Genomic DNA, 26290 nt, shown 5'->3' on the forward strand with positions numbered 1-26290 from the left:
CCTACAGCTCCAAGCACATATTTCGATTCCACTGTTCTTCCTGCATTAACATATGCCTCAGAGACCTGGGCCCTACGAAAACAGGTTGAGAACGCTATTTGGGTCTCTCAAAGAGGAATTAAAAGAGCTAGCTTGGAGTATCACACTTCACTCAAATGAGAGATAGAATCCGGAATTCCAATCTCCGTCAACACTCAAGAATCAGGAACGCTGTCTCATTTGCCAAGGCATCAAAAATCAGATGGGCTGGACACGTAAAGAGGTTTAGAGATGATCGCTGGACTAGAGCCATTACTGACTGGATTCCATGGGATGTCAAAAGATCGTGTGGAGGCCCACCTACAAGATGGTCAGACTTCTTCGTCAAGACCCTGAATGAGAGCCCCGTGCCTCTTCCCGCCGAACCTCACATTCCCCAGCGGGGAACACCTGCCACAGCTCCGTGGGACAGTCCAGCACCTAATCGGCCCCTCCTCTCCAGGTGGATAGGGGGAGCCCAAGCCAGGAGTCGCTCCTCCCCTCCAGCCCCCCGCCTTTTCCCGCCAAACCCCACATTCCCCAGGGGGGACACTTGCCACAGCTCCGTGGGACTGTCCATCGCCCTCCTCTATTCCAGGATCCTGGGTGGGAGTGACCATGGAATGGGACGGGTGCATGGCCACTACAAATGGGGCATGGCCTCCCAGAAGTGGGCGTGGCCTTCTCCCTGGGAGGCGGCCGCTTACGCTGGCCACAGTTATATTTCCCAATCCGAGCATTCGGGACTTTCATCCCACACCTTGTCGCCTAATATTGACCAAAAATTTCTGACCACCTCTACAACAATACAACTATATCCCACTCACCTATTCCATTTCTAAACAAAAGACCTGTATGAAATGAGCTGTACAAGTTCAATACTGAAAAGCAACTCCTCCAAAGTTTCACTCAATGTCGGTTATAAAACAAAGAATAACGCCTGATTGAGAAGAAGGTTGGACTCTGGAAAGGGAGAAGGGTGGCTACCATCGACCAAACTTATCCAAAATCCTTTCCACGATAAGAGAGAACAGTACCTGCGATTTCAGGGTTCTACCTCTAGGTAACCAAAACAACATGAAGAAACAGAGCCAATCTCCACTACAAGGAAAATACAAAGAAAAGAATCCCAAATCCTCAACCGAGGTTGTCCACAATTATGATCTCTTCGATAAAGAATTCCAGGATGAAATGCAGAGGGTGTTCAAGGATCTACTCAAAGAATCAATGGAATAGATATCCAGAAAACTAAAAGAAGAAATGAAAGAAACAAGAGAACAGATAGTTGAGAAAATACAGGAAGAAATGAGAGCAGAAATAAAAAAGCTACAAAAAGAAGTGTCACAAATAAAGGATTCAGTAAATGAAATTAAAAAGTCAGTAAGTGCCCTTAGCAATAGGATAAGTGCAGGTGAAGAGAAGATCAGTGAGCTTCAGATGAGCAACAGAAATCCCATAGGGAACAACAAGCAATAGGAAAAGACCACAAAATGGCTGTAAGGAGAATCAGAGACATATGGGACGATGCCAAGAGGAACAACATTAGAATCATTGGAGTACCAGGAGGACAGGGAGACAACCCCAATGAAAAAGCAACAGTCAAAGAAATCATTGCTGAAAAGTTCCCAGAGTTAAGGCATGCAAACATCCAGATCCAAGGAGCCAGAAGGGTACCAGCTAAAAGAGACCTCAGAAAAAAACACTCCAAGGCATATCATAGTCAGAACAATGGATTCTGTAGACAGACACACAATATTACAAGCAGCAAGGTAAAAGAAGAAAATTACATACAAAGGAGCACCCCTTAGATTCACAGCAGACCTATCAGAGGAACCCTCCAAGCCCAAAGGCAATGGTGGGATAGAGTGAAAAAACTCAATGAAATGAACGCATCACCAAGAATACTCTATCCAGCTAAACTCTCACTCAAATTCAATGAAATGATACACCACTTTGTAGATAAACAACAGCTCAGGAACTTCATAGACTCAAAACCAAATCTAAAAGAAGGACTAAAGGGGCTCCTGTAAGATATGAAGGAAAACACGTATAAACACAACCAACTCCTACAGAAAGATGGCACAAAACCCCATGACAATAATCTCCCTTAATTTCAATGGTCTAAATGCACCCATCAAGAGACACAGAGTGGCAAAATGGATCCAGAAACTGAAACCAACCTCCTGCTGTCTACAAGAAACTCATCAGAACAATCAGAGCAAACACAGACTCAAAGTTAAAGGATGGAAAACACTCCTGCAAGCAAAGAGCTCCCTCAAAAAAAGCTGGGGTGGCCATACTAGTATCCAACAACATTAATTGCAGGCTGAAAAAGATTAGAAGGGACAGCGAAGGCCATTTCCTCTTCATCAAGGGATACATACAACAGGAAGAAATCACACTCTTAAATGTATACGGACCTAATGAAGGAACAGCTAGATACTTAAAACAACTGCTAACAGATTTTAAGGAGGACACTGCTAGCAACACAATAGTTGGAGACTTCAACATCGCCTTATCACCTCTGGATAGATCAACAAGAACCAAACTTAGCAAGCAAACATTGGCTTTGAATGAAGAAATAGAAGAGAAAGGACTTATAGACCTATACAGGGCTTTACACCCCCAAAAGAAAGAATACACATTCTTCTACAGTGTGCACGGAACATTTTCCAAAATAGTCCATGAGCTAGTCCAAAAAAAATACCTCAATAAAATCAGGAAGATAGAAAGAGTATCAACAATCTTTTCAGACCATGATGCACTGAGGATAGAAGTGAATCACACACAGACACGGAGAACCAAATCAAACACCTGGAAACTAAACAAATCACTGCTGAGCAAAGAGTGGGTCAGGAAGGAAGTCAAGGACGTAATCAAAAGGTACCTGGAAACAAATTTATGGGATGCAGCTAAAGCCGTATTAAGGGGAAAATTTATAGCCCTAAAAGCATATCTAAGGAAGAAAGAAAGGATGCACATAAACAACTTGACTTCACAGCTCAAGATCTTAGAAAAGGATCAACAGAAGGAGCCCAATTCGGGCAGAAGGAAAGAGACCATAAAACTTAGAGCCGAAATCAACGACACGGAAACAAAAGAAACAATCAGAAAGATCAATGAAACAAAGAGCTGGTTCTTCGAGAAAATAAACAAGATAGATAAACCACTAGCAACACTCACAAAGAAACAGAGAGAGAGAGAACCCCAATAAACCGAATCAGAAATAAGAATGGGGATATCACAACGGAAACCAAAGAAATTCGAAAGATCATCAGAGACAACTTTGAAAGTCTGTATGCCACGAAACAAGAGAATCTAGAAGAAATGGATAAATTCCTGGATTCCTATAATCTCCCAAAGCTGAGTCAAGAAGATATGGAATACCTGAATAGACCTATTAACATCAAGAAAATTGAAACTGTTATCAAAAGTCTTCCCAAAAACAAAGGCCCAGGTCCAGATGGATTCACTAGCGAATTTTTCCAAACATTTAAAGAGGACCTACTGCCAGGCCTTCTCAAGCTTTTCCAGGAAACTGAAAAAAAACAGAAACTCTCCCAAACAGTTCTATGAAGCCCATATCTCTCTAATACCAAAAGGAAACAAAGACAACACAAGAAAAAGAAAACTACAGGCCAATATCCCTGATGAACACGGATGCGAAGATTCTGAACAAAATACTAGCAAATAGAATTCAACAACTCATCAAAAAGAGCATACACCATGACCAAGTGGGATTCATCCCGGGGATGCAAGGATGGTTTAACATTCGGAAATCAATCAACATAATACATCATATCAACAAAAGAAAAGATAAAAATCATATGATCATATCGATAGATGCAGAGAAAGCATTTGACAAGATCCAGCACCCCTTTATGATGAAAACCCTCGCCAAAATGGGGATAGAGGGGACTTTCCTCAATATAGTTAAAGCCATCTACCACAAGCCTACAGCAAGCATCATCCTCAATGGGGAAAAACTGAGAGCCTTCCCCCTAATATCAGGGACGAGACAAGGATGCCCACTGTCTCCACTGCTGTTCAACACAGTACTGGAAATACTAGCAATAGCGATTAGGCAAGAAAAAGAGATTAAGGGCATCCAAAGAGGAAAGGAAGAAATCAAGCTCTCACTATTCGCAGATGATATGATACTATACTTAGAGAACCCTAAAACCTCTACCAAGAAACTCCTAGAAACGATAGACTTGTACAGAAAAGTTGCAGGCTATAAAATCAATACCAAAAGTCCATGGCTTTCCTATGCGCAAATAGTGAGAGAGAAGAAAATGACATGAAGAAAACAATCCCATTCACAATTGTAGGCCATAAATCAACTACCTAGCAATCAGTTTAACTAAGGAAGTAAAGGACCTGTACAAAGAAAACTATAAAACACTGCTTCATGAAATAAAAGAGGACGCGAGGAAATGGAAAAATATCCCCTGTTCATGCATCGGGAGAATTAATATTGTCAAAATGGCAATACTTCCCAAAGCACTGTACAAATTCAATGCGATTCCTATTAGGATACCCATGACATTCTTCAAAGAAATGGAGCAAACACTCCTGAAATTTATATGGAACAATAAGCCCCCTCGAATAGCTAAAGCAGTTCTTGGGGAAAAGAAAATGGGAGGAATTAACCTCCCGAACCTCAAACTCTACTACAAAGCAGTAATAATTAAAACAGCATGGTACAGGAACAAAGGCAGAGCTGAGACCTTTGGAACAGGGTTGAATATACTGACATCTCCCCTCAAACATATGATCATCTATTCTTTGATAAAGGGGCAAGAAATTCGAAGTGGAGTAAGGAAAGCCTTTTCAACAAATGGTGCTGGCAAAACTGGATGACTACATGCAAAAAAACTGGGCTTAGATCTCTGTCTAACACCATGTACAAAAGTAAGATCAAAATGGATTAAAGACCTCAACATCAGACCGGAATCCATAAGGTACATTGAAGACAAAGTTGGCAAAACCCTCCATGACATTGAAGCTAATGGTATTTTCAAAGATGTCACGCCACTGGCCAATCAAGTGAAAACAGAGATAGACAAATGGGACTATCTTAAACTAAGAACCTTCTGCACCACAAAAGAAACAGTGACCAAAATACAAAGACAATCTACAGAGTGGAAAAGGATGTTCTCCAGATACACATCCGACAAGGGGTTGATATCAAGGATATACAAAGAACTGGTTGGACTCCACAAGAAGAAAACATCCAACCCCATCAAAAAGTGGGGCAACGAAATGAACACAGACTTTCTCAAAGAAGAAATCCGAATGGCTAAAAGGCACATGAGAAAATAGTCTACATCATTAATCATCAGGGAGATGCAGTTCAAAACAACAATGAGATATCATTTCACACCACAGAGACTGGCCCACATTCAAAAGAACAAAAGCAACCTGTGTTGGTGTGGATGTGGCGAGAAAGGGACCCTCCTTCACTGATGGTGGGAATGCCAACTGGTTCAGCCCTTTTGGAAAACAGTATGGATGACTCTCAAAAAATTAGAAATTGAGCTCCCATTTGACCCATCAATACCACTCCTGGGAATATATCCCAGAAAGGTTCAAAAGTATAGTTGAAGTGACATCTGCACTTGTTTCTTCATTGCAACACTGTTTACAATAGCTAGAATATGGAAAAAACCTGAGTGCCAGAGAATAGATGACTAGATAAAGAAACTTTGGTACATCTACACAATGGAGTAGTACTTAGCAGTTAGAAAAAATGAAGTCATGAAATTTACATACAAGTGGTACTACATGGAAAATATTAGGCTAAGCGAAATGAGTCAGAAAGAGAGGGACATACATAGAAAGACTGCATTCATCTGGGTAACATAAAGTAACAAAATAAGAGATTAACACCCAAGAACAGCTGTGATAGATACCAGGTTGTTCTCTCCATGACTGAGAGGCCAGCTACACACTCTAGGGGTAAAGGCAACTCAGATAGAGAAGGGAGCACCAAATTAAGGATGCTGGGAAGATCTGCCCAGGATAGGAGATGCCTGCTGAAAGTAGTCTATGGACCGAACATGACTGCCAACCAATGTCTCTTCTGAAGACACAGCACACAAAAGGAGAGCTAGAACAAAAGGGAGTGCCCTGCCACAGAGGCAGGGTGGGATGGGGGATGGCGGATGGGAGGGATACTGGGATTGGTGGGGGTGGAGAATGGGCACTGGTGGTGGGATGGGTACTCAATAATTGTATAACTGAAACCCAACCACAACAACTTGTAAGTCTACAACTGTAACTCATGGTGTTTCACTAATAAAACAGACAAACAGAAAAGACCCTGAATGATCCGTATGAGGCTCTGCATATTCCTAGAACGAGAGAACGAGCACGTGCCATTAGGCTACGCTAGCACACAACAGGGATGAATGGAAACGTTACTTGCACCCGTTCGAGTAAATCGATGAGTAACGGGGTATCAAGTGATCGAGCGATCAAGTGATTTTTAGTCTTTTAATTGTACAAATAATTTTCAGTGTATGAAAACTAAAAGATAAAGGTAAGATAATGATCTTACTTAATTTTCCCAGGTATTTTTCCTTTGAAAAAAAATTGTATGTTACAATAACTTTTGCTCACCAAAATCAATAAAAATTATCCAATAACCGCTGTGACCATCATTGCTACTTTCTTATATACAAAATTATTTACATTCATTGCAATTTCACCTTCAAACTCTTTTTTGGGAGGAGTACACCTAGCTGTGCCTAGAACTTAGCCAGAGATCACTCTCGATCACCCTCAGGGGCTCCTGGGACCACACGCAGTAATGGGGAAGGAACCCAAGCTGTATGCATGCAAGGCAAGCACCCAACCTGCAGTACTAGTTCTATGCCTCCTCAATTCTCACAATCGTACTTGGTGCTATTCATATTATTTTACGTTGAGGGAAAGGAGGGATTTGGGATCACACAGGGTGGTACCTGGGGTGCACAAGGTGACTTCCATCTCTGGTCTTGGAAGTCACTCCTGACGGATGGTACAGAACATATGGTGCCAGGAATGGACCTGGGCATCTTGCACTCAAAGGACACACCATCCTTTATATTAAGTCTGCAGCCCTGATGCTATTAAAGATTGGTTTAAGCAGCAGCAATTCCAAAATAACTCAACATCAGATTCAGGCATGCTGTTGATAACAGACTCATTATTGCTTGGATTTTTTTTTCCCATGAAAAAAAAACTCACATTTTTTCACTTTTGAGCTTTCAGTTTTTTTCAGTCTGGCACTTTCAGATTTTTTCACTCTGGAGAAGCCCATGTTCTCCCTTGAACAAGTATTTCTCTTCCCACTTTTTTTCTACTTTGGAGAAGCCCATGTTTGCTCATGAGCCCATATTCTTCACTTTCTCTCCCTTCACATCCAATCTCCAAATTTCTTACAATAATCTTTTTTTGCTGCATTAAAAAAAAAAGGACAGGAGTATGGTGAAGCCAGCAGGTCAATCTGTACCTGTGAGGCGAGTGCATCAGCAGCCTCATGGCGCCTTCACACTTCCAGATACCCCAAAATTGCTGCTGTGTCACTCTTTACAATAGCCAGAATCTGGAAAAAACCTGAGTGCCTGAGAACAGATGACTGGTTAAAGAAACTTTGGCACATTTACACAATGGAGTACTGTGTAGCTGTTAGAAAAAACGGTCATGAAATTTCCATACAAGGGGTAAGACATGGAAAGTATCATATAAAGGGAAATAACTCAGAAAGAAAGGGGTAGACATAGAAAGATTGCATTCATCTGTGGAACATAAAGTAAAAAAAAAAGGAGACTAACACCCAAGAGTGGCTGAGATTAGTACCAGGAATCGGACTCATGGCTTGGAGGCCAACCACACATGCTAGAGGAAAAGGGAGCTCAGATAGAGAAGGGAACACCAAATAACGGTGTTGGGAGGATCCTCCCAGGATGGGAGAAGCATGCTGTAAATATACTATAGACCAAACATGATTGGCACCCAATGTCTCTTTTGCAAACCACAACACTGAATAAGAGAGAGAGAACAAAAGAGAATGCCCTGCTACAGTGGCAGGGTGGGAGGAGGGGAATGGGGGGTGGGAGGGATACTGGGATCCATGGTGGTAGGAAATGGGCACTGGTGGAGAGATGGGTATTTGATCACTTTATAATTGAAACCCAAGCACAAAAATTTGTAAGTCTGCAACTGTACCTCATGATGTCTCACTAATAAAAAAAAAATTGCTGCTGTGCCTTTGGCCAGACTTCAAAAACTTGGGGCAAAGTTTAACAAGAAAGTAAATGGCCAAAAGTTAGGTATGTGGAAAACACACCCACAAAACACCTCCGGCTTAGCTATAATATTGGAGGCATGGCCTCTCTGGTTCCTGATTGAACTGCTTAATGGCCATTATCTCAGAGACTCAGGAACAAATCTCGAAAGGCAGGGGCTTTTGGAAAAAATGTGTCTGGTCCGTGCAGTAGGTTACCAGTGCTGGGCCAATCCAGGTGGGAATAGGTTTCGTGCTTTGGCCTGTTCCCCCCAGCGGCCCTGTGGCTGCCATGCTTCAGAGGCCACTGGACAGTCAGGTTGGGGCCCCCAGTCATGAGACACGCAGGGCATTGGGTGATGGGGGGAGAGCCGGGCCTGTCGTCCCCACCCCAACGAGACCCCAAGTTATCGCCCACGAACAGCCTCTCTGGATCCTAAACAAGCTGCTTAATGGCCATGATCCCAGAGACTCAGCAACAAACCTTGATACCCAGTGGCATTTGGCAGAAGTGCAGCCGGACCCCACAGTACATGACTGTCACCAGAACACCCCAGGGAGGAAAGGGTGTTCCCATTCCGCCTGCTCCCTCTTGGCGGCTCGGTGGCCATCATCCTCCAAAGGCCACTGGACAGTCAGGCTTGGGCCCACAGTGACGAAATTTGTTGTGCCTCGCGAGATGGAGGGGGAGCCTGGCCTGTCCTCCCCACCCCAACGAGACCCCAGGTCATCAACCACGACCGGCCTCTCTGGCTCCTGATCAAGCTGCTTATCGGCCATGATCCCAGAGTCTCTGGAGCAAATCTCGGAACCCAGCAGGTTTTAGAAGAAATCCCCTGATTTAAGAGCTAAATTTTGGAAATTTCAAAATCACGCGACCACTACAGCAGCCATGCAACATATGTTATCCAAAACCAGCAATAGAACACAAATTGTCTACTGTTGCCTTTTCAGCAGATCTGAGTGTTGGGGTAAAATCTCAAATAATAATGGTGGGTCTGGTGTCGAAATATTGAATGTGATCAAAGTAGAGAGAGAGTAATGTGGAAATCATCTGCCCCACAGGTAGAGGGAGGGTGTGGGATGGGGGTATATTGGGGATATGGTGGTGGAGAATGGGCACTGGTGAAGGTGTTTCATTGTATGACTGAGACTTAGACCCAAAAGCTTTGTAACTGCTCTCACGGTGATTCAATAAAGACAATGATAAAAAATGAAAAAAAGAGAGTAAGGTGGCGTTCATGCCCAATTCAATCAGCTAATCAGTGGCTGAATAAATAGCAGTACTCCTACATTAAAACAAAAAAAAGGAAAATAAATTTTTACCAGAACATTCTTTCAAGTGGCTGCTCCCTGCTCTCCCCAGGGCCTTGAGTTCACCACATGAATAGAACTTCTGGGAACAGGGAGAGCAGCAGCAGCCCAGAGGGGCTGCACAGAGAGCAAGCCCTGCTGCCAGGGCCACAGCTGACCTGTCCTCGCTGTGATGCGCTCGATGACATCACCGACCTCTCTTTGTGATGCAACCAGACATTCTGCAGCCTCCCCAACTGCCCCCATACTCATTACTTGGTTCACTGCGGAAACGCATAGACAGCAAACATGTTTTGCTGTTTACCAAGAAATCGTGGTTGTAAAACCCCCAAGTGTAGGACACTGAAAAGATTCAGAAACTGGGTGAGAACTCATTGGAGAACTCCCCGGAATGCTTCACGAAGACAGCCGCTAGTTCAGGTCAGCAGGAACTGGCCCGGGCAGCCCCAGCACTGATGCCCGTGATCAGTCTTCATCACTCCCTGAGTGTGATGGCGCAGAAGCTGTGTGTGTGGAAGAGTGTGCACACCCGGGTGTGAACGTGTTTATCGGAGGGAGTAAATTTGAGTGTGTACTAGAGATGGTGTGTGTGTGTGTGTGTGAGTATGTGTATTTGTGTATGTACGTGTGTCTGTATGTGTGTGCGTGTGAATTGTGAGATCATCTTGAGAGCAGCCTGCTCCTAGCAGGTGAGTCATCAAATCTAGCCCCCAAGGCCAGGTCACTGCTCACTGAGTTGGCATTTGCTCTTGGGCCAAGACTTTTCTAAACTTGATTGTTTCAATCTCCTTCCTATGGGAAGCCTGTGTAGATGCAGGTCCACCAGCAGGGAGGAACTCAGAAGGGAGGGGAAAGCAGCGCTTCTGGATCTGAGCCTTTGTGGTTCTCCCTCCGCAGAGCAGCCCACAGGAGAGAGAGACGCTCCCTCCGCAGAGCAGCCCACAGGAGAGAAAGAAGATCTTCTACATATCCTCTGGGTCCAGTTCCTCTGAAGAAAGTCTGGAATCAGCCAGCACCAAGCAGAACCAGACACCATCTAAGCAGAAAGTTGAGATTGGCCAAGGATTGTCAACTCCCCAAAGGGCACCGCCTTCTTGGCTATGGCCTGACACATATGGCAGGGAACGAGACTCAGAGCACCAGAAGAAAACGGGTAAGATCCAAGGGGTGTGTGTATATGCACAAGAAAAAGAGGAATGGGAAAAGGCCCACCTAGAGGTGTCCTGGGGGCTGGTGTGGGAAAGGAGAATCACCCGCCGGAGAGCCCATTCCGGGGAGGCCTCCACAGGAAACCCCTGTGAGGTGGGCCCATGGTCTCCCGTTCCTGCTGGGCTCCCTGTTGGGGTCAGCTTTGGAGAATCCATGGAAGGAGCCCTCTGGGTGACCTTTTCTCTTATTGATTCTTTAGCTCCTGCTCTGAAAGCATACTTGGCTCCGTGTCGAATGACAGAGCTGTCAATGATCTCTCGAGTACCAGCTGCATGGCCACCCGCTGTGGCAACATTGGACCAGTTCCCAGAGGACCTAGCATGTTTACAACTGAAAGAAGTCCAGGGTCTCAAATCAGTGTCTCTGTCTGGATACCCTCCCACCAATGAGTATCTTGCCTCATTATATTTTATAATTTTTATTCTTTGTTTTTACTTTATCTCTTATATTTTCATTTAAATAAATTGTGATTGCTACTCTTCACAAGCATCCAGTTGCCTCTTTTTTTCTTTTTCTTTTTTTTGTTTTTGGGTCACACCCGGAGAGCACAGGTGTTACTCCTGGCTCTTCACTCAGGAATTACTCCTGGCGGCGCTTGGTGGATCATATGGGATGTTGGGAATCGAACCCAGGTCTGTTGCGTGCAAGGTAAGTGCCCTACCCACTGTGCTATCACTCCAGTCCCGCATCCAGTTGCATCGTAACATACTCTTCATTTGTTCTGGCATTCTTCTTCATCTTCATGTTCCTGATATAAATAAAACACAAAATAGAAAATACATTGATTTCTCCGCAAACCCAGTATGTATATACCTACTGTTCAGACAATGCTCTATAATACCCAGTGGTAGTGGTAATAGATATTCATTAACCAAATTGGGGCGAAGGAGACAGCACAGGGGGTGGGGCTCCACCCTGAACCGGGGGCCCAAAGCACCATCAGGTTCTGGAGTACAAAAGCCACCTAATCCACAACCAGGGTTTTGGTTACTCTTTGTTTTTTTGGGGTTGTTTTTGTTTTTTTTTTTTGTTTTGTTTTTTTTTTGGCTTTGAGTTCGTCAGCCATATCCAGAGATCAGCCAGAAAGGACCAGGTTCTTGCTGCCCCCGAGACTTTAACTTAAGGAGCTGCTTAGATCAAACAGGAGGGCAGAGGTGTTCAGGGCAAATCCAGGCTCTGTGCTCGGGGACCAGACATGAAACAGGGAATGACCCAGCGTCAGCCTAGGGGAGGCAGAGAATGATCTTTGCCTCTGCCGCATTCTCTGGCCCTGGCACATCTAAATCGTCAGAAATTACCTTGGGTTCTTTGAATTCCAAGTCTTCTCCATACTGAATGGCAAAATCAATATGCTGTAATACAATGTTCCTGCTTTCTTCATCTGACTGATCGTAAGGCAAAAATCAGACCATGCTGTAGTCATCAATCTACAAATTAGAAATTTCAGAAAGGTCATTCAACTGATGCTTGTGTGTGAACATTGGTAGTCTAATTAAAACCATCTATGCCTGTGCAGGGAGGAGCAGATAGAACAACAGCAAATCAGCATTAATTTTTTTATGAACTCTGACCTATTGGAACACTAGTAACATTACAATATTACTTAACTAAAAATTTTTTGGGGGGGGGTCATACCCGGCGATGCACAGCGGTTACTTCTGGTTCATGCACTCAGGAATAACTCCTGTTGGTGCTCAGGGGACCTATGGATTGCTAGGAATCAAACCCAGGTCGGACGCATGCAACGCAAACGCTCCACCCTGACCAGAGACTGAGACTTCTTTTATAGTAATTTATCTGCATTCAACCACCACTGAAAATTTCAAAAGGGTACAGGCAATTCTGATGTGCCAAGTGGCCAGAAAAAAAAGACATTGCAGAATTTCTCTGCTTTGGGACGGGAGAGCTAGTACACTGAGTTGGGCGCTTGCCTCAGCCCCTGAGCACCACCAGGTGTGGCTCCCAAACCTTAAAAACTTACCACTACAACCCCAAACACTTGCAATACTCATCAGCCCAGGGATTAGCACAGGGCTTGATTCTTGGCACCATATGGAATCCTGAGCATTGCTGGGCATAGCCAGGAAGCAACCAATACTGCTGGTACGGCCCTCTGGGCCCTAGCACTGACCACTACTATTCTGGTGGGCCAATAATCAGAGTGGCCCCTAGGCCCCCCAGCACAGGTGGCCCACACCCCACCAAAAATTAGAAAAATACAGTCTTACCAGCCCACATACGGCGTTAGTCAATTTTTTTAATTTTTGGCCTCTGAAGTTACTTGTAGAATCATCTAATAAAGAATACAAGTCTGGATCTAGAAACCTTTAAAAATGAGAGACCTTTAAAAATGAGAGCTTTCCCCTTAATCAGACTCTGTTAATCTGTAAGATCAGTTCCCCAGAAATCTATGATTTTATATGTATGAGTGAAATATTGCCTTTCTCCTCTCCTTATGCCTTATGAACAGTTTACTTTAAAGCAATGCCCTTTTTGTATAGATACAGGAAGACCATTACATTATGCTTTGTAACCTAGGATTTGATTGGCTTTGAATATTAGTCACTCCCAGGCATCTGCTTTCTCGACTTAAGCCTCAGTTGCCCTTAGTTTCTAACACCGCAAAAGCAGGATACCGACGAGGGACAGAATGGACCCAGGGCAAGCAGTGAGCAACCCTGGCATTGAAATGGGCCAGGTCAAGGTGCCACGATTCTTAACTATAAGTTAAGAGTTTGATCATAGACAAATGCTGCCATGATCCAAAGGTAACGACGAGACTAGGATCCTGCTGGGGTGGGAAAGACTATCTGGCCTGAGCACTGTAGTCTGAGATCGAGATGGCCCTCGGAGAGCAATTCTATAAGTTTAAGATATTTCTTACTGTATCCATACAAAATGACATATATTATATATTCTTATATGCTCGTCAGACAAGGAGAGGAGAGACACACCCTTGGGATCCCGCCCTCGGGTGGGTCGTCCTGCAGAGAAAGGATCTGTCCTAGGAGTGGCTTTCCCTGAGGCTAAGATTTCTATCCCTATTGGTTGTGACTGCACATATTTGTAATTGTTACCCCAACCCTTCATGCTTTGGGATTTAACTAGACTGCAGGAGTGGGGGGGGGGGGGGGGGGTCAGAAGGGTTCAGAGGAAGAAGCAGAGGTCAGAAGGAAGGAGAAGGGGATCAGAAGGAAGAGAAAGAGGGATCAGAATCCAGAGAAGGAGAATGAAGGGGGATGGAGAAGGAGAATGAAGTAGCATGGGAGCGGAAGAAGGGGGAGCAGAGGCAGATAAGAGAGACTGGTGTAGATGGAGAGAGGGTTGGAATAAACTGTGACTAAGACCAACCACACTGGCCTCATTCCTTCCTTTGCCTGACCATCGTCATCGACCTTCCCTGGGTGGGGGAAGAAGGGTGAGACTTCTGAACGCGGGCGGCGGGAGAGATAGAGCCACCGCTGCTGTGTGTCGTGCCCCCTTTGCGTGAGTTTACACACGATACGCATGGCATTCTTCAAAGAAATGGAGCAAACACTCCTGAAATTTATATGGAACAATTAAGACTTCTCGAATAGCTAAAGGAGTTCTTGGGAAAAAGAAAATGGGACGAATAAACCTCCCGAACCTCAAACTCTAATACAAAGCAGTAATAATTAAAACAGCATGGTACTGGAACAAAGGCAGAGCTGCAGACCTATGGAACAGGGTTGAATATACTGACATTTCCCCTCAAACATATGATCATCTAATCTTTGATAAAGGGGCAAGAAATTCAAAGTGGAGTAAGGAAAGCCTTTTCAACGAATGGTGCTGCCAAACCGTATGACTACATGCAACAAACTGGGCTTAGATCTTAGCCTAACATCATGTACAAAAGGAAGATCAAAATGGATTAAAGACCTCAACATCAGACCGGAATCCATAAAATACATTGAAGACAAAGTTGGCAAAATACTCCATGACATTGAAGCTAATGGTATCTTCAAAGATGTCACGCCACTGGCCAAGCAAGTGAAAACAGAGAGAGACAAATGGAACTATTTTAAATTAAGAGGCTTCAGTACCTCAAAAGAAACAGTGACCAAAATACAAAGACAATCTACAGAATGGGAAAGGATGTTTTCCAAGTACACATCCGACAAGGGGTTGATATCAAGGATATACAAAGAACTGGTTGAACTCCACAAGAAGAAAACATCCAGCCCCATCAAATAGTGGGGCAACAAAATGAACAGAGACTTTCTCAAAGAAGAAATCCGAATGGCTAAAAGGCACATGAGAAAATGCTCTACATCATTAATCATCAGGGAGATGCAGACCAAAACAACAATGAGATATCATGTCAAACCACAGAGATTGGCCCACATTCAAAAGAACAAAAGCAACCTGTGTTGGCACGGATGTGGCGTGAAAGGGACCCTCCTTCACTGCTGGTGGGAATGCCAACTGGTTCAACCCTTTTGGAAAACAGTATGGGAGACTCTCAAAAAATTAGAAATTGAGCTCCCATTTGACCCATCAATACCACTCCAGGGAATATACCCCGGGGAGGCTAAAAAGTATAGTCGAAGTGACATCTGCACTTGTTTATTCATTGCAGCACTGTTTACAATAGCTAGAATATGAAAAAAACCTGAGTGCCCGAGAACAGATGACTGGTTAAAGAAACTTTGGTACATCTACACAATGGACTACTATGTAGCAGTTAGAAAAAATGAAGTCATGAAATTGCCATACAAGTGGTATTACATGGAAAATATCATGCTAAGCGAAATGAGTCAGAAAGAGAGGGACAGACATAGAAAGATTGCATTCATCTGGGTAACATAAAGTAACAAAATAAGAGACTAACACCCAAGAACAGCTGTGATAGGTACCAGGTTGTTCTCTCCATGGCTGAGAGGCCAACCGCACACTCTAAGGGTAAAGGCAACTCAGATAGAGAAGGGAGCACCAAATAAAGGGTGCTGGGAAGATCTGCCCAGGATGGGAGATGCCTGCTGAAAGTAGTCTATGGACTGAACATGATTGCCACCCAGTGTCTCTTCTGCAGACCACAGCAACCAAAAGGAGAGATAGAACAAAACGGAGTACCCTGCCACAGAGGCAGGTGGGATGGGGGATCTCGGATGGGAGGGATACTGGGATTGGTGGGGGTGGAGAATGGGCACGGTGGTGAGATGGGTACTCGATCATTGGATAACTGAAACCTAAGCACAAAAAAAGTTGTAAGTCTACAACCGTACCTCATGGTGCTTCACTAATAAAATAGACAAACAGAAAAGACCCTGAATGATCGGTTTGAGGCTCTGCATATTCCTAGAAGGAGCAGATGCCACTGGGCTACGCTAGAACACAACAGGGATGAATGGAGATGTTACTGGCACCGCTCAAGTAAATCGATGAGTAACGGGGTATCAAGTGATCAAACGATCAAGTGACTTTTAGTCTTTTAATTGTACAAATAATATTCAGTGTAGGAAAACTAAAAGATAAAGGTAAGATAATGATCTTTCTTAATTTTCACAGGTATATTTCCTTTGGAAAAAAATGTATGTTACAATACATTTTGCTCCCCAAAATCAATAAAAATTATCCAACAGCACCTGTGATCATCAGTGCTACTTTGTTATATACAAAATTATTTACATTCATTGCAATTTCACCTTCAAAATCTTTTTTGGGAGGAGGAGTACACCTAGCTGTGCCTAGAGCTTAGCCAGAGATCACTCTCGATCACCCTCTAGGGCTCCTGGGACCACACGAATGGGGAAGGAAACCAAGCTGGATGCATGCAAGGCAAGCACCCAACCTGCAGTACTAGTTCTATGCCTCCTCAATTCTCACAATCGTACTTGGTGCCATTCATATTATTTTACTTTGAGGGAAAGGAGGGCTTTGGAATCACACAGGGTGGTACCTGGGGTGTACAAGGTGACTTCCATTTCTGGTCTTGGAAGTCACTCCTGATGGATGGTACAGAACGTATGATGCCAGGAATGGACCTGGGCATCTTGCATTCAAAGGACACACCATCCTTTATATTAAGTCTGCAGCCCTGATGCTATTAAAGATTGCTTTAAGCACAGCAATTCCAAAATAACTAAACATCAGATTCAGGCATGCTGCTGATAACAGACTCATTATTGCTTGCGATTTTTTTTTCATGAAAACAAACTTTCAGATTTTTTCACTCTGGAGCTTTCAGATTTTTTGACTCTGGAGAAGTCCATGTTCTCCCTTGAACAACTATTTCTCTTCCCACTTTTTTTCTACTTTGGAGAAGCCCAAGTTTGCTCATGAACCCATATTCTTCACTTTCTCTCCCTTCACATCCAATTTCCAAATTTCTTACAATAATCTATTTTTGCTGCACTTAAAAAAAAAAGGATAGGGGAATGGTGCCGCCAGCAGGTCAATCTGTACCTGTGAGGCGAGTGCATCAGCAGCATGATGGCGCCTTCAGACATCCACATACCCCAAAATTGCTGCTGTGTCACACTTTACAATAGCCAGAATCTGAAAAAAACCTGAGTGCCCGAGAACAGATGACTGGTCAAAGAAACTTTGGCACATTTACACAATGGAGTACTGTGTAGCTGTTAGAAAAGACGAAGTCATGAAATGTCCATACAAGTGGTACTACATGGAAAATATCATGTTAAGAAAAATGTCTCAGAAAGAAAGGAATAGACATAGAAAGAATGCATTCATCTGGGGAACATAAAGTAATAAAATAGGAGACTAACACCCAAGAATGGCCGAGATGAGTACCATGAATTTTCCTCCATGCCTTGGAGGCAAACCACACATGCTAGTGGAAAAGGGAGATCAGATAGAGAAGGGAACACCAAATAAAGGTGTTGGGAGATTCCTCCCAGGATGGGAGAAGCATGCTGAAAGTAGACTATAGACCAAACATGACTGTCACCCATTGCCTCTTTTGCAAACCGCAACACCCAATAAGAGAGAGAGAACAAAAGGGAATGTCCTGCTACAATGGCAGGGTGGGATGAGGGGAATGGGGGGTGGGAGGGATCCTGGGATCCGTGGTGGTGGGAAATGGGCACTGGTGGAGAGATGGGTATTTGATCACTGTATAATTGAAACCCAAGCACAAAAATTTGTAAGTCTGCAACTGTACCTCACTAATAAAAAAATTCCTGCTGTGCGTTTGGCCAGACTCCAAAGACTTGGGCAAAGTTTACCAAGAAAGTACACGGCCAAAAGTTAGATATGTGGGAAACACACCCACAGAACACCTCCAGTTCAGCTATATAATTGGAGGCATGGCCTCTCTGGTTCCTGATTGAACTGTTTCATGGCCATGATCCCAGAAACTCAGAAACAAATCTCGAAACCCAGGGGCTTTTGGCAGAAATGCGTCTGGTCCCTGCAGTAGGTTACCAATGCTGGGCCAATCCAGGTGGGAATAGGTTTCGTGCCTTGGCCTGTTCCCCTCGGCGGCGCAGTGGCCGCCATCCTTCAGAGGCCACTGGACAGTCAGATTTGGACCCCAAGTGACGAGACATGCAGGGCCTTGAGGGATGGGGGTGGAGGCCGGGCCTGTCCACCCCACCCCATCGAGACCCCAAGTCATCGCCAACGAATGGCCTCTCTGGCTCCTGATAAAGCTGCTTAATGGCCATGATCCCGGAGACTCAGAAACAAACCTCGAAACCCAGTGGCAATTGGCAGAAGTATGTCCGGACCCCACAGTCCCTTACTGTGGCCGGGCCTCCCCAGGGAAGAAAGGGTGTTGTCACTCCGCCAGCTCCCTCTTGGCGGCTCGGAAGCCATCATCCTCCAGAGGCCACTGGACAGTCAGGCTTGGGCCCACAGTGATAAAATTTGTTTGGCCTCGCGGGATGGGGGGAGAGCCGGTCCTGTCCTCTCCACCCCAACAAGACCCCAAGTAATCGCTCATGAACGCCCTCTCTGGCTCCTAATCAAGCTGCTCAATGGCCATGATCCCAGACACTCAGGAGCAAATCTCGAAACCCAGTGGCCTTTGGGAGAAATCCATCCAGATTAGTGTTAAAATTTCAGGATTTCAAAACCACATGGCCTTACTGCAGCCGCGCGACATCATATGTTATCCATAACCAGCAATAGATCACAAATTGTCTACTGTTGCCTTTTCAGCAAATCTGAGTGTTCGGGTAAAATCTCAAATAATAATGGTGGGTCTGGTGTCGAACTATTGAATGTGATCAAAGTAGAGAGAGAGTAATGTGGAAATCATCTCCCCACAGGTAGAGGGAGGGTGTGGGATGGCGGTACATTGGAGATTTCGGTAGTGGAGAATGGGCACTGGTGAAGGTACGGGTGTTTCATTGTATGACTGAGACTTAGACCCAAAAGCTTTGTAACTGCTCTCACGGTGATTCAATAAAGACAGTGATAAAAAATGAAAAAAAGAGAGTAAGGTGGAGTTCATGCCCAATTCAATCACCTAATCAGTGGCCGAATAAATAGCAGTACACCTACATAAAAAAAAAAAGGAAAATAACTTTTTAGCAGCACATTCTTTCAAGTGGCTGCTCCCTGCTCACCCCATGGCCTTGAGTTCACCACATGAATAGAACTTCTGGGACAGGGAGAACAGCAGCAGTCCAGAGGGGGCTGCACAGAGAGCAAGCCCTGCTGCCAGGGCCACAGTTGACCTGCCTCCCTGTGATGTGCCCGATGACATCACCGACCTCTCTTTGTGATGCAACCAGACATTCTGCAGCCTCCCCAACTGCCCCCATACTCATTACTTGGTTCACTGCGGAAACGCACAGACAGCAAACATGTTTTGCTGTTTACCAAGAAATCGTGGTTGTAAAACCCCCAAGTGTAGGACACTGAAAAGATTCAGAAACTGGGTGAGGACTCATTGGAGAACTCCCCGGAATTCTTCTCGAAGACAGCCGCTAGTTCAGGTCAGCAGGAACTGGCCCTGGCAGCCCCAGCACTGATGACCGTGATCAGTCTTCATCTCCTCCCTGAGTGTGATGGCGCAGAAGCTGTGTGTGTGTGGAAGAGTGTGCACACCCGGGTGTGAACGTGTTTATCGGAGGGAGTAAATTTGAGTGTGTACTGGAGATGGTGTGTGTGTGAGTATGTGTATTTGTGTATGTACGTGTGTCTGTGTGTGTTGTGCGAACATCTTGAGGGCAGCCTGCTCCTAGCAGGTGAGTCATCAAACCTAGCCCCCCAAGGCCTGGTCACTGCTCACTGAGTTGGCACTAGGAGGTGCTCTTTGGCCAAGACTTTTCTAAACTTGATTGTTTCAATCTCATTCCTATGGGAGACCTGTGTAGATGCAGGTCCACCAGCAGGGAGGAACTCAGAAGGGGGGGTGGGGGGGGAAGCAGTGCTTCTGGAGCTGAGCCTTTGTGGTTCTCCCTCCACAGAGCAGCCCACAGGAGAGAGAGACGCTCCCTCAGCAGAGCAGCCCACAGGAGAGAAAGAAGATCTTCTACATATCCTCTGGGTCCAGTTCCTCTGAAGAAAGTCTGGAATCAGCAGCACCAAGCAGAGCCAGACACCATCTAAGCAGAAAGTTGAGATTGGCCAAGGATTGTCAACTCCCCAAAGAGCACCGCGTTCAGTGCCATGGCCTTACACATATGGCAGAGAACGAGACTCAGAGCACCAGAAGAAAACGGGTAAGAACCAAGGGGTGTGTGTATATGCACAAGTAAAGGGGGAATGGGAAAAGGCCCACCTAGAGGTGTCCTGGGCGCTGGTGTGGGAAAGGAGAGTCACAGGCCGGAGAGCCCATTCTGGGGAGGCCTCCACAGGAAACCCCCGTGAGGTCGGCCCATGGTCTCCCCTTCCTGCTGGGCTCCCTGTTGGGGTCAGCTTTGGAGAATCCATGGAAGGAGCCATCTGGGTAACCTTTTCTCTTATTGATTCTTTAGCTCCAGCTCTGAAAGCATACTTGGCTCCGTGTCGACGGACAGCGCTGTCACTGATCTCTCGAGCACCAGCTGCACGGCCACCAGCTGTGGCAACATTGGACAAGTTCCCAGAGGACCTAGCATGTTTACAACTGAAAGAAGCCCAGGGTCTCACATCAGTGTCTCTGTCTGGAGACCCTCCCACCAATGAGTATCTTGCCTCGGTATATTTTATGATATTTATTCTTTGTTTTTACTTTATCTATTATATTTTCATTTAAATAAATTGTGATTGCTACTCTTCACAAGCATCCAGTTGCATTTCTTTTTCTTTTTCTTTTTTTGGTTTTTGGGTCACACCCGGAGAGCACAGGTGTTACTCCTGCCTCTTCACTCAGGAATTACTCCTGGCGGCGCTTGGTGGACCATATGGGATGTTGGGAATCGAATCCAGGTCTGCTGCGTGCAAGGTAAACGCCCTACCTACTGTGCTATCACTCCAGGCCCGCATCCAGTTGCATCGTAACATACTCTTCATTTGTTCTGGCATTCTTGAAAATATTCATCCAACATAGAAGACGATTCATCTTCATGTTCCTGATATAAATATAACACAAAATAGAAAATACATTGATTTCTCCGCAGACCCAGTATGTATTGACCTACTGTTCAGGCAATGCTCTATAATACCCAGTAGTAGTGCTAATAGATATTCACTAACAAAATTGGGGCGAACAAGACAGCACTAGGTTGGGGCACTTGCCTTTTCTGAACCGGGGGCCCAAAGCACCCTCAGGTTCTGGAGCACAAAAGCCACGTAATCTGCAACCAGGGTTTTGATTCACTGTATCACTGTCCTCCCATTGTTCATCGATTTGCTCGAGCGGGTCCAGTAACGTCTCCACTGCAGACTTTGTTGTTACCGTGTTTGGCATATCGAGTACGTCACGGGGAGCTTGCCAGGCTCTGCCATGGGGGCGAGATACTCTCGGTAGCTTGCCGGGCTCTCTGAGAGGGGTGGAGGAATCGAACTCGGGTTGGCCACGTTGGCTGTGTGCAAGGCAAACGCCCTACCGCTGTGCTATATATATATAAACACACAAGGCTCAACCTTTTACAACATGTTAGTGATCTCTTACAGAAGGGCTTAACGGCCCCTGGGTAGAATACACACTCCTTCCTCTAAGGATACTTTTTTATAGGATTTTCAGAGATTTTTTTTGGGGGGATCATACCTGTCGATGCACAGGAATTTCTCCTGGCTCTGCACTCAGGAATTATCCCTGGCTAATGGTGCTCAGGGGACTATATGGGATGCTTGGAATCAACACAGTTTCGCCGCGTGCAAGGCAAACGTCCTATCCACTGTGCTATCACTCCAGCGCCCTGGCAGTTTTTCATATCAAACAGTACAAGAGAATAGATTATTTCAGTTCTGCTTTGGGACAGGGATTGCGGTTCGGGATAGAACTACCAGAAATGTGGTGCTTAGAAGGTGTAATGGTGGTGGGATTGGAGTCTGAATATTGAATGCAATCAAATATTGTAAAAAACTTTATAAAATTAAAAAATTGGGGTGTTGGAGCGATATGACAGCGGGCATGGCATTTGCCTTGCAAGTGGTCCGCGAGGTTTGATTCCCAGCATCCCGTATGGTCCACTGAGCACCACCAGGAGTAATTCCTGAGTGCAGAGCCAGGAGGAAACACTGAGTATCAACGGGTGTGACCCAAAAAGCAAAAAAAAAAAAAATTCTAATAATAATTTTAAAAAATGAGGGTGCTAGGGAATAAGTTATTGCGCAATAAACACTCTCTGCTCTTCACCCAGAGCCCCGCCTGCCCGGCTCCCCAACAACTTCCATTTTCTTTTCTTTTCTTAAATTTCACTTTTAAAATTTTTAAATTTTTTAATTTTTCCATTTTAATTTGTTTTTTTAAATTTTTTACTTTTTAATGAATCACTGATAATCACTCGATTATCACACCAAGCTCCTGGAGAGAACAAGGTGGAGACTCCTACCCCATGCCTGACTGTCCTCACCATGGCCAACAGCAGAAGACCTCCAGCACCAGGCCAAAGTCATGCTGAGACCACTCTCCACACGCTTGGATGAGCTACACGCATAAATGAACTGGCAGAGCAACCCAGGTGTGGGGGACCCAGGGCTGAGATTTCCAAGCCTACACGGTTTGGGACTGGACCTTCCAGTAGCCAGACAGTTATACCCACCAACTGCTGTGTAACCTGAACAACTGCCAGGATACAGAGATTATCACACCAAGCTCCCAGGACTTTTTATTTATATTTATTTATTTATGTTTTGGTTACACTTTTTTTTTTTTGGTTTTGAGTTCTTGAGCCACACCCAGAGATCAGCCAGAACGGGCCAGGTTCCTGCTGCCCCCAAGACTTTAACTTAAGGAGCTGCTTAGATCAAACAGGAGGGCAGAGCAATCCTGGCTCTGTGCTCAGGGACCAGAGCCCGGCAAGCTACCAAGAGTATTCGATATGCCAGACACAGTAACAACAAAGTCTCCAATGGAGACGTTACTGGGCCCGCTCGAGCAAATCGACGATCAACGGGGGGGCCTTTACCTTTACCTTTTTTACCTGGTGATGCACAGGAGTTATTCCTGGTTCATGCACTCAGGAATAATTCCTGGTGGTGCTCAGGGGACCTATGGGATGCTAGGAATCAAACCCAGGTCAGACACGTGCAAGGCAAATGCCCTACCTGCTGTGCTATCGCTCCTGCCCCAACCAGAGACTGGGACTTCTTTTATCGTAATTGATCTTCATTCAACAACCACTGAAAATTTCAAAAGGGTACAGGCAATTCTGATGTGCCAAGTGGCCAGGAAAAAAAGACATTGCAGAATTTCTCTGCTGTGGGACGGAAGAGCTAGTACACTGAGGTGGGCGCTTGCCTTGCAAGTAGGCAAGGGATGCACCCGGGTTTGATCCCCCGCATCCTGTATGCTCACTGAGCCCACCAGGAATGACTTCTGGAGGCAGAGCCAAGAATAAACTCTGACCACTGCTCAGTGTGGCCTCCTGCCCTCTTTGCTACAACCAATGACAACCTTTTTCAGAGGTGAGGGAAGGCCACATCCAGACGACGTTGGTGGCGACCTGTCTGGATCTAGAAACCTTTAAACATGAGAGACTGGTGAATGAAAGAATCCTAAACACTAAATTTGTAGACTGACAATCAAAGTGAAACGAAAAAGGTTCAGCACTGCAAATGAGACCTTAATTATAGTGAACTTACTTCTCAATTTCCTTTTTAGCTCTTTTACTCAGCAGGTCCATTTTTGTCATGATGTTAACATCTAATCAGAACTTTTTTTTATGACATCTTATTGTCTCTTTCCTACTTTGGACAAACTTGCAGGCTATTGAATGTAGCCTGCCCACAGGGCAGAGTCTGGCAAACTCCCAGAGGCATACCAAATATGCAAAATACCAGTAACAATGATGGGTCTCATTCTCCTAAAGAGCTGTGAATACAATCTCAGGGCTAGGATGAAAGAGACCTTACTGGGGCCTGCTCGAGGCAATCGACTAATAACAGGATGATGAAATGAAATGAAAAAAAATGTTAACTTGGGGGATTTCTAGAGATACCATAGCACTCAAGGCTGTCAAGATGCCAGAAATAAGCTGAAAGAGGAAGGAGGAAAGGGACAATGAATCAGTTGTCACCAACAGTGTCCACATAAAAGGTTTCTGATCCCCACTGGAACAAAACCCACCTAAATAGGAGAAACGCTAAGATTGGGGCCCGAGCAAGAGTCCAGGCTTTAAGGCGCTTGCCTTGCGCCTGGTCAGCCCAGGTTCTAGCCCAGCACTCCACAGGGTTCCCAGAGCACTACCTAAGTGATTCCTCAGCCCAGCGCCAGTAGTGAGCCCTGAGCACTGCCAGGCATGGCCGAACAGAAGACTGCTGGGCCAATAGCTGACCTTAGGATTCTAAAGGTGAGATGGGAAGGAGAAACTCGAGCTGTAGTGACCACACTTCTCCACTCAACAATATTTTAAGGTGTTAAGAGTAAGGTGGGGTTGAGTTCAGTACTGAGGAAACATGTAGTGACAGAGATTAAAAGCAGGTGGGCCACATCAAGGCGAGCTCCTTAAGCCCTTTACTATTTTTTTTGAGAAGGGAAGGGTGGTAATACCTGGCAATGCACAGGGGTTACTCCTGGCTCTGCACTCAGGAATTACTCCTAGTGGTGCTGAGGCATGCTAGGAATCGAACCCGGATTGGCTGTGTGCAAGGCCCTACCTGCTGTACTATCACTCCAGCCCCCATTTTTAAAATTTACTTATTTATTTATTTATTTTTGGGAAGCCCTGTTCTATTTCTGACCTTTAACGTTATCTTCTCTCATGCTCCCTCTCCACCTCCCCTGATGGGTGTTTCCTTTTGGGTTTCTGGGTCACACAATCCCCTGATATAACTAAGGGGTCACTTCTGGCTCTGCACTCAGGAATTACTCCTGACCAGCTTTGGGAACCATACAGGTGCTGGAGACGGAAGCAAACGCCCTCCCTTTCAGTTTTGGGGAATACCCAGTAGTACTCCGAGCTTTGTGGTCAAGGATCACTCCTGGAGGGGCTCGGGGGCCCGGTGGCAGCATGGCAGGAATGACACCCAGGCTGGCCACATGCAAGGCAAGAGCTCTACCCACTGTACTAGCTCTCTAGCATCCAGCATTTTTTTTTCTAGTCTGGAGCCACACACAGTGGTGCTTGGGACTTACTTCTGATACCGCCCTGGGACGACTCCTGAAGGCGACAGCTGAGAGTTTGGGACCACTAGAACTACACTGAACAGTGCACAAGGGGGAAACGTGGCCTCTAACATGCCAGCTCTGTGCTCTGCCACTGGAGCCATCTTCTTAGCATATTAATTTAACAAACATAAGTTCTAAGTCACTTGTGGGTATAGTTCATGAACTGTTAAGAATTATATGACTATGACTAAAGGTATTTGTACGCTGTTTGTGCCAGAGACTGAAAAATCAAGGACAGGTATAGTTTCAAACCTTGAACGACTCCACTATGAATTGAGAATCAATGAGAAACACTCCACAGACTCGGAACTCCCACTGTTCCAGCTGCTGAACCAGCTGTTTCATCACGGGCAGGTTTGTGTACAACTCGATCTGACCGCCAAGAACACAAGCTTATTATGAGCATGAAATACATTCAACCCTCAATTATGGGATAAAAACTTTTCCCGGAAACTGTTTTAGAGGGCTTGAGAGATAGTATAGAGGGTGGGAACTTGCCTTGCACACAGCCAACCTGGGTTCGATCCCATAGGGTCCCTTGAGCATAGCCAGGAGTAATTCCTGAGCACAGGAGCTAGGAGTAACCCCTGAGCTTCATCAGATACGGCACCCGCGGTGCCCCCCAAATTTTTTTTAAAGGAAGTCAATCCCCAGAAGTAATATATTCAATTTTGCTTGTTTTAAGCCGCAGGTGGGGATGCTTGAGGGTCTCTCCGAAACTGCTGGGAGGGCTCGAGGCTACTCAGAGTCCTACATGCAAGGCCCACTACATGTAAAGCATGTCC

At 45.2% G+C, this 26290-nt stretch overlaps 1 protein-coding gene and 1 pseudogene across 1 annotated transcript in view; both read right to left on the minus strand.

Annotated features, from left to right (window-relative positions):
• LOC130016465 (GPN-loop GTPase 3-like) overlaps positions 1-20850 on the minus strand; it is a 37801-nt pseudogene extending 16951 nt beyond the window's left edge.
• A 390-nt stretch (positions 20851-21240) lies between these two features.
• Positions 21241-26290, minus strand: part of LOC130016466 (GPN-loop GTPase 3-like) — a 46565-nt gene continuing 41515 nt past the window's right edge. Inside the window, 2 exon segments of the mRNA XM_056107178.1 lie at positions 21241-21303; positions 25758-25877. Coding sequence (XP_055963153.1) covers positions 21241-21303; positions 25758-25877 — 183 coding nt within the window.

Source organism: Sorex fumeus, unplaced genomic scaffold (assembly GCF_029834395.1).
Source record: "Sorex fumeus unplaced genomic scaffold, SorFum_2.1 ptg000155l, whole genome shotgun sequence".
In the NCBI taxonomy this organism is placed as follows: domain Eukaryota; kingdom Metazoa; phylum Chordata; class Mammalia; order Eulipotyphla; family Soricidae; genus Sorex; species Sorex fumeus.